Consider the following 13783-nt stretch of genomic DNA (forward strand, 5'->3'; position numbering starts at 1 on the left):
TTCTCTCCTCTGACAAAGGTGGTTTTTGCAGGAGAAGTGGTCAGCCTGGGCGCTGGTGGAGGTGGAACCGTCAGATAACCTGGGGAAGGAAAGCAGAGGCCAATTTACACCTTTCCTTTGGACCTCCTCCTCCAGCCAATTTTTCATTGACCTCTTTCCTGAACTCTAAACCCCAAATATTTGCAGCTGAGCACCAAACCTAGCTGTGTGCGGTTTTTAGTTCTGGTATCAGAGAGAAGCAGAGATGTATTCTGGGTCAGAATCCAGCACAAGGCATTGTCAGTGATAGGATATTTGGAGCCTGGGTGGGAAAGTGGGTTTGGGGGAGATCCTTGATATGGGGATCTTCAGTCACATCCTGGTTTAATCTGTTGACCTTCATTTCCCCCTGTTGTCCATTGTTTATGTTCTCTCTCTACAATAGACTTGTACGGAGCTTGGAAATACCTGCATTTTAGAAAGGACGAGTTAATGTGCTTACAATGTAAGAGTGCCTTGCTTACATTTCGCAGAGCATTTATATCTGCCCCATCCCATAAATGCAGATCTCTCTCCCCCCCCCCCAAACCATGCATCTATCTGTCATGGTTTGCTTTTGGACACATTTTGCTCTCTAAAACATGTGCAGAGACAGAAGTCATTTCTCCTCCCATTTCTGCAAGGAAGCAAGACGGGCAGTCATGGCATGACTTTAATTCTTTTGTGTAGACTGATCACTACCCTTGGTCTTTGTAATAATCATCATTGTTATTTATTATTTATACCCCGCCCATCTGGCTGGGTTTCCCCAGCCACTCTGAGCAGCTCCCAGCAGAATATTAAAAACACGATAAAACACCAAACATTAAAAGCTTCCCTAAACAGGGCTGCCTTCAGATGTCTTCTAAAACTCAGATAGTTGTTTATTTCCTTGACATATAATGGGAGGGCATTCCACAGGGTGGCCGCCACTACCAAGAAGGTCCTCTGCCTGGTTCCCTGTAACCTCACATCTCGCAGGGAGGGAACCGCCAGAAGGCCCTTGGAGCTGGACCTCAGTGTCTGGGCTGAACGATGGGGGTGGAGACGCTCCTTCAGGTATACTGCGCCAAGGACGTTTAGGGCTTTCAAGGTCAGCACCAACACTTTGAATTGTGGTCGGAAATGTACTGGGAGCCAATGTAGGTCTTTCAGGACTTATGTTATGTGGTCTCGGCAGCAACTCCCAGTGACCAGTCTAGGTGCCGCATTTTGGATTAGTTGTAGTTTCCGGGTCACCTTCAAAGGTAGCCCCACGTAGAGTGCATTGCAGTAGTCCAAGCGGGAGATAACCAGAGCATGCACCACTCTGGCCTGCTTCCCCGATGGAGCTGGTAGACAGCTGCCCTAGACACAGAATTGACCTGCACCTCCATGGACAGCTGTGAGTCCAAAATGACTCCCAGGCTGCACACCTGGTCCTTCAGGGGCACAGTTACCCCATTCAGGACCAGGGATTCCCCCACACCTGCCCGCCATCTGTCCCCCAAAACAGTAGGTTTCAACATACAGGTTAATTCTACTGAATCTGATTTTCACCTAGGGAAAGTCGGTGAGGGCGTGTGTTTTCTCAGTGTGGTGTAGTGGTTAAGAGCGGTAGTCTCGTAATATGGGGAACCGGGTTCGCGTCTCCGCTCCTCCACATGCAGCTGCTGGGTGACCTTGGGCCAGTCACACTTCTCTGAAGTCTCTCAGCCCCACTCACCTCACAGAGTGTTTGTTGTGGGGGAGGAAGGGAAAGGAGAATATTAGCTGCTTTGAGACTCCTTAAAGGGAGTGAAAGGCGGGATATCAAATCCAAACTCCTTCTCCTCCTCCTCTTCTCTTCTTCTTCTGCTTCTGCTTCTGCTTCTGTCTTGAGGTGAGGGCATTTACGGTATAGGGAAAGAAGTAACCAGAAATGGTGGCAGCTACCGCACTCACAAGAATCCAAATGTGCCCATGGGGCTTTCAAAAGTTAGTGACGCCGGCTGCAAGAATGAATTGATTTTCTTCTTACCTCCAATGGGCACCATCCAGGAAAGAACCAAGAATGAGACTGAAATCGAAAAGGAAAGAGATTGAGCATGATGACAATATATCCCAGATAAAAGCTCAGATGCCTGTAAAGGATGGTCAAAGCAGTTTCACCCACAGGCTGACAGACATGAAAATTAATGGAAAGGCCTTAAATGAATGAGACTGAACAGCAAAACACATGGAGGCGGAGAGAAAGACTGGAGGAACAAAGGAAAGTAATGAAGAACGAAGAAGATGCAATGAAGCAAGGAGAAGGGGAGCAGGGGGAGCAGATGCTGTGCACGGCCTTTTGGGTTCCTTAGCCTGCAGCCCCAATCTGTTGCTGTGTTACTCCTGGTGCCTGCCAGGGTAGAAAAAAGCCCGATTGTTGTGTGCGCAGAAGGTGGAGAGTACAAGCCCCTAAGCCGCCAGTTAGCTGTGGGGCAGAGGATGAGCCTGTCTTAGGAAAAGGGCGCTTTGATTTACAAAAATGCTCCCCCAAAGAAAAACATGGCTTAGCAAATAGGTAAAGGGACCCCTGACCATTAGGTCCAGTCGTGGCCGACTCTGGGGTTGCGGCGCTCATATCGCTTTATTGGCCGAGGGAGCCGGCGTACAGCTTCCGGGTCATGTGGCCAGCATGACTAAGCCGCTTCTGGCAAACCAAATTGATTGGCAGAGGGCCTTCTCGGTAGTGGCGCCCTTCCCTGTGGAACGCCCTTCCATCAGATGTTAAGGAGATGAGCAATTATATAACATTTAGGAAACATCTGAAAGCAGCCCTGTAGAGGGAAGCTTTTTAAGGTTTACAATTTTTCTGTGTTTTTATATATGCTGGAAGCTGCCCAGAGTGGCTGGGGCAACCCAGTCAGGCGGGAGGGGTATAAATAATAATAATAATAATAATAATAATAATAATAATAATAATAATAATAATAATTTAATACAGATTTAAAAGCTGACTTCCCACTGCTCAGACGTTCCCCCTATTTTCCTCCCTCCTTCGCTGCTCTCAGTACAATAACTTTTCCAACTTTGGTTTCAAAATTCACTCATCCTTTCTCCCTGCCCATCGCCTGTACAATTACCAATTTATGCTATGGCTTCTGTCCATTATTATAACCCATCCTTAAAACAATGGAGTAAGAGTAAACCTAAGGAGTGCCGTGATAGAAAGCTGAAGAAATCTTAATCTATTTCAGCATTTCAACATTTGTATGTTTCAAAGTACACCTGTGAATCTTTCTCAGTTTTACTGCTTTCTCCTTTGTAAGCTGCTTTGAGGGTTCTTTTTTTTTGAAATCAAGAGGCGTATACAGTGGTACCTCGGGTTACATAAGCTTCAGGTTACATGCACTTCAGGTTACAGACTCTGCTAACCCAGAAATAGTGCTTCAGGTTAAGAACTTTGCTTCAGGATGAGAACAGAAATCGTGCTCCGGTGGCGCAGCGGCAGCAGGAGGCCCCATTAGCTAAAGTGGTGCTTCAGGTTAAGAACAGTTTCAGGTTAAGAACGGACCTCCGGAATGAATTAAGTACTTAACCTGAGGTACCACTGTAGATATAAATAAATAAAATAAATGAGTTGTTCCTGAGGAGATGCTTTTTCTCCTCCAAAATGAGACACTTTCCTCAGAAAGGGGACCCTTTTCCTCCTCAGAACAGGCCGGGATATGAAGAAACTGAGCAGAAGCCTGAGGCCTTTTCCCGCCTTTTTCCTCCCCCTAGATTACAGGCTTCCTCAGCCTCGGCCCTCCAGATGTTTTAGGCCTACAACTCCCATGATCCCTAGCTAGCAGGACCAGAGGTCAGGGATGATGGGAATTGTAGTCTTGAGACATCTGGAGGGCCGAGGTTGAGGCAGCCTGCCCTAGAAAGTGCTGGAAGAGCTGCCCCTCCCCCCTCTCCTCAGGGAGAGTCAGGGGAGCCTTGGCAAGGCAGGGAAGGCGGCCATCGCTTGCTCCCTCATGAGCCTTTTCTTCCTTTCGTGGGGATTCAAAAAGTTCTTTCTTGTCCTCTTCCCAGGGGCAACTGATTTATTTCATACAATTTATAGGCTCTTGATCGTGAGGGTGGAGGGAAGCAGTCTGGAAAAAGAAGGGTTGGTCCTCATATCCGGAGGCCTCCTAAGCAGCCACCGTTTGAAACCCATTAATTCATGTAATTCCCTCAGGCGCCCAAGAGGGGTTTTAGGGGGGTCCCTGGCCAGAGGATGGATTGGGGTTCCCCTCCTGCCCCAAGCAGAAGAATCGGGGGCTTCTTCCGGTTTTCCTGGTCTTCTCCCTCAGCCTGGAAAAAGTCACATTTGCCTCTATTTCCCCTCAGTTTCCCAATTCATTGGCCTAAGGAACCCCTAAAATACGCTCAGCAGAGTTTAATTTTCTGTACAATCTCTTCTTCTTCTTTGTTTGTTTGTTTAGTCATTTGTTTTATTGGTTATATGTACAATCTTTACAAGAGAGGACTTTACAACCAAAATAAACCTTCACAACAAAAAGCAAACCTTTACAACAGAAAACTTTACAACCAAAAGAAACCCAGACAGAAGCAATAACATGACTCTCATGTTTTCTTTTGTACTAAATTCTTCTCAAATTTCCTTATTTTACTGTTCATTAACTTAAATCTTCTTCTTTTAATTCCTTGTTCTTGACCTCCTACAGTTTTCCAGTTACTGGCTTATACTTTCCTCCCCCTATACCTGTTACTTCCCTTCCCCCATGTTGTGTTAACAGCTATAAAATTTGTTTTCTGTTTGTATTGTAATGTTCTCTTGTATCCTTGTATCCTTCAGGCTATTGCATGTTAAATTCAAGCTCTGAAAACAAACCAATATATCCCTGTATGCATTCCCATTCTTTGTAAGTTTTTTGATTATAGCAGCTTCTAATTGATGCCGTTAGTTTTGCCATCTCCGCAAATTCACAAATTTTAGCTCGCTGTTCTAATAATTCAGGCATTTTTTCTGATTTCCCTTTTTTTTTTTTTGCCACTACTATTCTAGCTGCCGCTGCTGAGTACAGGAATACGTTCTTTTTGTCCATTTTCTGTACAATCTCATGTAACCATAAGACTGTAGTGTTGGAAGGCCCTGCAATGCAGGAATCTCAACTAAAGCATCCAGGACAGAGGGCCATCCTCCTCTTCTTCTCTGCCGATCCCTCATCATAAGATTGCCTTCCATGAACACGGTCTTAACAGTGAGTCTGTTAGTGACTGTGGAGGCCATTTCTGGATCCACATGTCCTTCCACACTGGGGACATCAGTTTCCAGGCAGGAGTTGATCACGGTTTGGATTTGCCAAGCGTGCCTTCCTCTTAGCGTGTTTCTCCCTTGCGTCCTGAGTTCGAGTGTCTTCAAAGCCCAGGACACCTTTGGTCAAGGCTGTTCTCCAACTGGAGCGCTCGCAGACCAATGTTTCCCAGTTGTTTAAACTACATTAAAAAAAAAATTGCCTTGAGAGAGTCTTTAAACATCTCTTTTGTATTTTGCTTTCCATTCTTGAGTTGGGAATAGAGTAGTTGCTTTGAGACGTTGTGGGCTTTCCTTCCTTGGAGGTTTTTCAACAGAGGTCGGATGGTTGTCATGGATTCTTTTGTTAAGATTCCTGTACTGCAGGGGGCTGGACTCAGAGTCCCTTCCAGCTCTCAAGTTCTAGATTTCTTTTCTTCTTCTTTTGACAAAGTAATAATCATAAATAAATCAGAATAAAAATGTGCAGCCCCACCACCGAGATCATTCCATTGTAACTATCCAACCTCCCAAAAATTCAACACTTCTTGCGATAGTTTGACCCCTTTCCGTTTAAACAATACAAATTCTACAAACATCTTCCATATCTACTCAAAATCATTTCTTATATTCCCTGTCTTACCTTAATAGCACATGTTAATTTATCATTAATAGCTATAGCCACACCTTTTTATACCATTCTTCCATTTTATACCCTTTCACAGCCCCAGAGTCAGAGGAAGTGGAAGAAAGGCTATGAATAAGACAAGACATGTGACGGTGGTCAAGAGCTGTTGGCCACAGGCCAGACCACAAGCATTTACAACATGCTTTGCATCAAAAAAGCTGACATTTGGGGGTGTGAAGAGGGTGGAGGACTTGCTTACAGACTTGTGTGTATATATATAGATATATTGTGTGTATTGTGCTTGAGAACTGTAAATGAGCGTTTGTGTTTTTCAGAGATCTTTTGTCATCCCCCACTGACTTTAAAAAGCCCCAGCATCCCTGTGTGCCCTATGGTAGGTGCTAACGTGCTCAGCATTTTATCAGTTACCCAATTTCTCTCAGCTTCCACATCTGCATTTGAGAGTGGCCATGACAGCTTCTGCAGAGCAGCTCAGTGCTGCAAGGCATGCTGGGAACTCTTCTTGAGGCCACCCTGGTGGTCAGCCCCGTTTGATACCAGTGGCGCACCCAGAATGCTCAGCAACGCCACTGTGTTTCTTCTCAGTGTGTTTGGAAAGAAGACTACCATTGCAGATGTATCAGCTCAGTGTTGCTGCTGAAGCTGCTTCTTCTAAACCCCATCCTTGAAGCATGGAGCAAATTGGCCGTCTCTTTGTCCTCCTGGGTAAGACCCTTTTCTTCTCCCCTCCAACCCCACTCTTTCCCTTCTTCTGGAGCCTCCTATCTACACTTCCCTTCCCAGTTTCCACTGTCTGTGTTTACTCAAATCTCCTGCCTCTGTTCTCTGTTTCCAGGTGGGTCTTTAGGGAGGGATGAGCATGTCTCAGGCAAATCTTTCACAGCATCCACACAATGTCACTGGCATGGGAAAGTTGGCCTTTACCTTTCCTGAAAAACCCCCAAAATAAAATCTAATAAAAACCTGTTGCTGATAGCTTGTGAAGGACTGATTGACAATCTTAAGCCCTTGCCTGGGTTCACAATTTTTATGGGGGTTTTCATTTCAACCAAGACCACTGATCAAAGCAGTTTGTACAGTTCTTTTTACATCATGATTATTGCTGTTGTTGTCAATACTTTTATTATTTTAAAATAAAGAATATTCTGGGGTAAAGTGTGCTTATAAATCCATATATTTGTGAACATAACCTCCAGAAATGCATCAAATTAAGGGATATTGCTTTGGGAGGAAAAAAATGTGTATGAAGCTATTTAGGAGTCCAGATTATGAAACTTGAAACGATGCCAAAAACGTTTTATATAATCTAAGCATCATATTTTTCTCCTCTGTTCTCTTTCAGTCTCATTTTTTGCTCTTTCCTGGATGACAGCCCTTGCAGGTAATCCAATTAATATAACTTCAAGTACTGAGTGGTAGGCAGATACTGTCGGTGTGAACACATCGTAAAATTTAGACGTGGGTATATTGTTGTGGCTATTTGTTCCTTATTCTGTCCCTTATCTTGAAGTCCCAGACCTGAAGGGTGTGAATGGTGAGTTAAAGGGATCTCCCACACTTCCCTTCATGGTCTGCTTTCTAAGCACAGGTCAGGGATTTCCAGGTCCAAATGGGTTTTTTTGGAGAGGAGAAGAGAGGAGAGAGAGATTTTCAAAATCTAATTTTGCGTTTAAGAGGCGTTAGAATAAAGGGTGGAATGGGATGGGTTGGGACTGTCAATCCGAAGCAGCAATTGAAGTATTGTGGAAGCTTATAGGGATTCATGAATCATCTAATGCAATGGGGAAATCCTAAGGGACTGGCCAAACTGTATTTTTATTGTATCTCCCCCTGTTTCTCAGATACTGTGACTGCACATCCATCAGGCCTTTGGCTGTCTCTTTCGCCTCCACACAACACTTTTGCCCGAGGAGAACTGGCTTCATTGATATGCTCCCTGCCAGAAGGACAGAGGGCAACGCGGTTCTATTTCTACGAAAAGAGAGGAGGTGTCCCAGTCATGTATGGACAACAGGCGGAAAATATCTTGGAGGTTTCCACAGAATACCTGGAAACAAACAAAACATTTCTCTGTGCTTACCTGGGGGGAAAGAGTGCAGGAGAACGTTTCCTGTCTTCACTGAGTAACGAGGTTGTGCTGTCCATCACTGGTGAGAACCGTACTCTTTGTGACAGAATTGCATGCACGAAAGCTAAGCCATCTTGGAGATCATGGCTCCTACTCTGCCCAAGCCATTTTGGTAGTTGTAACTGTGAGAGAGATCAAAGGAGCTCTGGCCAAGATCTCTCAGCATAGTCACAAAACTGCCACCATCATAGTTCCTAGGGGAAGCCAACAGAGTACAATACTGAAGATTCAAGTCTGTTGTGAAGATGAGCTTTAATGTGATGTAGCAAAGGGGCAGGTTTATTTTAAGCAGTTCTTCAGTCTTGGGGGGCACAGATATTGTTGCTGCTCTACAACTCCCATCATCCCCTGCCAACTTAGCAGAAGTTGTAGTTCAACAACATCTGTGGGCCCAAGCTTGAAGAACTGTGTAAGCCTTTGCTTACTTGGTGGGAAACAGCGCTTGAGGAATATTCTGGTCTTCACCAAGGTGAGGAACATTCTCTTTGTGAATGAATACATGCAAAGTCTGAACCACCTGGGTGATTCTGCCCAAGCCATTCTGCTGTTTTTGCCAGGTACAAGGAACACAAAGCAAGGTCCCTGAATATAGTCACAAAGTCGACATCCTCCTGGTTCCTTAGGGAAGGCAAGAGAGCACAGGTGTTATAACATTGGTGTTATATTAAGGAGAGGTGCTGGAGGGATTGGTCTGGAAGTCGCACAGTCTCAGATTGTAGCCCTAATCTCATATATGGGCCCCATATATTTCCCCCTTGCACTTCTTCCCTTTCCCCAATGCAGTTCCACCTCCACCAGCTCCAGAGCTGTCCATCATCCCTGCAAGACAGACCTTTCTCCAGGGACAACGGATCAAGTTGAAATGCTCCCCTCCGGAAGGGCAGCTGGCAGCCAAGTTCTTCTTTTATGAAATTAAAGCAGGTGGTAATTACACTAGACCCCAAGAACAGTTCAATAAGACCCTGGAAATCACTGCAGACTTTCAGGAAATAAAGAAAACATTTGTCTGTGCCTACTTGGAAGAAAACAGTGCAGGACAACTGTCTCAACTGAGTAACCGCATTGAGGTTTCCATTATAGGTGAGTTAAGTTTGGCTAGTTCATATCATCAAAAGGCAGAGGGCCTGCTTGGTAGTGGCAAGGACCCCATGGTAGGTTTGGGAAGCTCTCCTGCCTGAGGACCTGGAGAGAGATGCTGCCAGTCAGTGGAGACAATGCAGAGCTAGCAGGACTACTGGTCTGATGTGGTTATAAGGCAGCGGGTGACGTTCTTAGATGCCAGGAATTGGGAACCTTGTTGTTATCGGCTCAGACTGCAATGTGGGTCTGTCTTTGTTTCTTGGAAGGTAGCGCTGTAACCCATAGGTAAAGGTAGCAGCACACAGAAATGCCGTTTACCTTCCTGCCGGAATGGTACCTATTTATCTACTTGCACTTTGACCTGCTTTCGAACTGCTAGATTGGCAGGAGCAGGGACCGAGCAATGGGAGCTCACCCCGTCGCGGGGATTTCAACCGCCAACCTTCTGATCGGCAAGTCCTAGGTTCTGTGGTTTAACCCACAGCGCCACACGCGTTCCTTGACATGAGTAGTACAGATCCCCAAATGGGAATCAAGAGTTTAGCCAGCTAACGTTTACCTCCCCGGACACTGCACATTTCCCCTGAATGTTGTGCAACAGATGCTCTTGATCTTCTCCTCTCCCTTCCTGAAGTCCAGGTGGGGAATTCATGAACCCATGACTCTCTGTTGACAAACCTTCCTGGGTGAACCCGATTTAGTTCTGGCTTGCCCCTTAAAACCTCTGTGAGCCACAGACTCCAAATCACTTAGCCATTGTACTCATTTTCCTTTACGGACGGCTCCTGTAGCTCCTCCTCCTGCCCCGGTGCTGACAGTGGACCCTCCGTCTGGAGTGGTGAACGAAGGGGGATTCCTGCGCCTCACTTGCTCGGCCTTTGGCAGCGACGCAGAACAAAGGTTCCATTTCTACAAGGATGGGGTCAAGATTTCCTCCAGCAGTGAAGAGTCTCTGGCGGACTCCGGAGAACCCAGGAATGCCTTCTCAAACGCCTCTGCAGACATCCTGGTCCAAGTCACAGCCGGCATCCACACTGGGGGATTTGCTTGCAGGTATGAGCAGAAACTGAGCAGCCGATGGATCATGTCTCCCTGGAGCCAAACGGTGAATGTCACAGGTGAGCCATGCCCTAATATTTTACAAATATTAATTCATAACAATCCAAATGGGACCCCTGACCATTAGGTCCAGTGGTGGCCAACTCTGGGGTTGCGGCGCTCATCTTGCTTTATTGGCCGAGGGAGCAGCTTCTGGGTCATGTGGCCAGCATGACTAAGCCGCTTCTGGCGAACCAGAGCAGCGCATGGAAACGCCGTTGACCTTCCCGCTGGAGTGGTACCTATTTATCTACTTGCACTTTGATGTGCTTTCGAACTGCTAGGTTGGCAGGAGCAGGGACCGAGCAATGGGAGCTCACCCCGTGGCGGGGATTTGAACCACCAACCTTCTGATCGGCAAGTCCTAGGTTCTGTGGTTTAACCCACAGCGCCACCCGCGTCCCTTGACATGAGTAGTACAGTTCCCCAAATGGGAATCAAGAGTTTAGCCAGCTAACGTTTACCTTCCCGGACACTGCACATTTACCCTGAATGTTGTGCAACACATGCTCCTGATCTTCTCCTCTCCCTTCCTGAAGTCCAGGTGGGGAATTCATGAACCCACGACTCTCTGTTGACAAACCTGCCTGGATGAACCCGATTTAGTTCTGGCTTGCAACTTAAAACCTCCGTGAGCCACAGACTCCAAATCACTTAGCCATTGTACTCATTTTCCTTTACGGACGGCTCCTGTAGCTCCTCCTCCTGCCCCGGTACTGACAGTGGACCCTCCGTCTGGAGTGGTGAACAAAGGGGGATTCCTGCGCCTCACTTGCTCGGCCTTTGGCAGCGATGCAGAGCAAAGGTTCCATTTCTACAAGGATGGGGTCAAGATTTCCTCCAGCAGTGAAGAGTCTCTGGCGGACTCCGGAGAACCCAGGAATGCCTTCTCAAACGCCTCTGCAGACATCCTGGTCCAAGTCACAGCCAGCAACCACACTGGGGGATTTGCTTGCAGGTATGAGCAGAAACTGAGCAGCCGATGGATCATGTCTCCCTGGAGCCAAACGGTGAATGTCACAGGTGAGCCATGCCCTAATATTTTACAAATATTAATTCATAACAATCCAAATTACACACCCATAATTAGAGATTTCTCCAAATCTCTGGACTTTCCACCTTCCCCTCCGTGGGTCCTATTGTACACCCTCTTAACTGCGTATTTTTCCACAATCCGTATTTTATATCTTTCCATCTTGTCCATAATGTTAGTTACATTGCAAGTGTTATTAAACTCCTGCTAGGGTTTTCATCTGTTTACAGTGATCACCTAGATAAATTATAAATTTCCCCCTTTCTTTATTGAAGTTTGGGTCTCCTTGGTTCCTGAGTCTTCCAGTCAGTTTTGCCCTTTCGGCATAGTCCAACAGTTTTATTTGCCTTTCTTCTCTGGTAGGGACATAATTTTCTTTCCATCTCTAGGCTAGCAGCATCCATGTGGCTGTTGTCGCATACATATAATGTCTTTTCTGTTCCTTTGGTATAGCGGTATACTGATATACTGATATGTTTTTAACTTCACTGAATTACTGTTATTGTGTCTTCAACAACAACGGCTGCAATGGTGTCTCCCCTCCCCTTATTCATACCAACAGCCAAATCCTCTTCTTTTCTTTCTGCAGCTCGGTCACCAAATTGCTCTTCGTCACCCCTGCTATATGCACGCTGGGCAATTCCACTGGTGATCCTGATGGTCCCTCTTGCTTTTTACTGCATGAGAAGGAAGAGAGGTAGGTAATGCTCGAGACTGTGGGCCTCTCATATCATTGGCCCAGTATACCTGAAGGAGCATCTCCACCTCCATCGCTCAGCCCAGACACTGAGGTCCAGCTCTGAGGGCCTTCTGGTGGTTCACTCCCTGCGAGAAGCCAAGTTACAGGAAACCAGGCAGAGGGCCTTCTCGGTGGTGGCACCCACCCTCTGGAACGTCCTCCCATCAGATGTCAAGGAAATAAACTACTATCTGAATTTTAGAAGGCATCTGAAGGCAGCCCTGTTTAGGGAAGTTTTTGATGTTTGATGTAAGATCATGTTTTTAATATTCTGTTGGGAGCCGCCCAGAGTGGGTGGGAAACCCAAAATGTGGGCAGGGCCTGAATCTATTATTATTATTATTAGTATTATTATTATTATTATTTCTACTACTACTACTACCTATGTATGTAGAAGCCTGCTTAAGATCTTTAGGGGATGATGCTCCTCTCTGTGTCGTGAGAGTGGTGGCCGTGAGAGGAGTGTTGCTTAAAAGCAACAAAAGCAAGCATTTGTTTTGTATTCCTTCGTATTGGATGTGGTTAGGATGTCGGAGGGAGCCTTGCCTGTGTCTGTCCTGTGGAACTCCCAGCCACAAGAGGTTTGTTTTCAGGACCAGCCCTGTCTCACCATCTTTCTTCTCTTTTCTCTCTTCATTTACACTTTGGAAGCGTTGAAATCTGAGCAGGAAAACAAGGAAGAAGCGAATTCCGAGTACCTTGAAATGTTCAGCGCCACTAGGAAGCCTCAGAGGTAACGGCAACTAATGCTGGTATAATACTGATGTGATGCGATGTGAGTCTTCATAATTTCTTATTTATTTAAAGCATTTCTGCAACCTTGGCATAATCAGAACCATGCTCTAGCCAACTGAGCTATCCAGGAAGAAGGACCAATAGGAAAAGTTTGGGGGGGGGAAATAAGGAGGGGGAAATGATTGGCATGTCAGAGAGAAGGGAAGATGTCTGAAAGGGATGGGGTGGCTGGGACAGGGACAGAGCGAAGGGGCAGGGAAAGTTGGGGGGCAGAAGGGGCGAAGGGAGCAGAGCAGGATTCCAGGTTGGGCTAGATGACCCTTGGGGGTCCCTTTAACTCTTTGATTCTATTCTATGATTCTAATGTCTATTCTGGTCCCTGGAGGGCAGGCAGCTCCTGCTACAGGGTTCTGTCCTCAGACAGATGCTTTGATGGCAGTTTGGACTTCTCACAAGAGAGGGATTAATCACTGAGTTACTTGGCCGTTCATCTTTGCCATGAGCTGCTGTGTTTATTCTCTGTGTAAGAAACTGGGATGAAAACTGTGGAAACATTTAAAAATGAAATAAAATAGTTTAGCGAGGTTATTTCCCCTCCATTCATGGCTGGGTTGGGAGATTCTTTCTTTCTTTCATATTGAAACCATCATGACTTCCTCCATGAAACCTTTGACAATACAATAACTGGCTCCCCACCCCCACCCCAATTTCTATTTAAGGAAATAGAAACTGAGCTATGGAATTGGCAGCTACAGGATGTGGTTTAGATGCCTTTTGAAAAGAGGTACATTCGTGAAGAATATTCTGCCAAAACATTTTAGTCATGACAGCTAAATAGATCTTCATTGTGCAGAAGCAGTCTACCTCTGAATTGCCGTGCACTGGAGATAAGGAAAAGAGGATGGTGGCCTGTTTGTGAGTTGCCCAGGAGTGTCCAGCTGGTTGCTGTCAAAACTGGATGAAGCGAACCCTCAATTTGCTCCCAACAGCCTTGGGGGGCCCATCATTCTTTGAACATGTCCCTCAATTTCCTTCTCCCTTTCAGGACTCAGATGCCTTTTACTGCCTTGCCG

General features: G+C 46.1%; 1 protein-coding gene across 1 annotated transcript in view; it reads left to right on the plus strand.

Annotated features, from left to right (window-relative positions):
- LOC310662912 (Fc receptor-like protein 5) overlaps window positions 1-13783 on the plus strand; it is a 59561-nt gene that overhangs the window by 18318 nt on the left and 27460 nt on the right. The window contains exon 3 of the mRNA XM_083410275.1: window positions 8809-9105. Within this exon, the coding sequence (XP_083266401.1) occupies window positions 8809-9105 (297 nt within the window). The remainder of the gene's footprint in view (window positions 1-8808; window positions 9106-13783) is intronic.

The sequence above is a fragment of the Podarcis tiliguerta genome (genome assembly GCF_965153285.1).
Source record: "Podarcis tiliguerta genome assembly, chromosome: 13".
In the NCBI taxonomy this organism is placed as follows: Eukaryota; Metazoa; Chordata; class Lepidosauria; order Squamata; family Lacertidae; genus Podarcis; species Podarcis tiliguerta.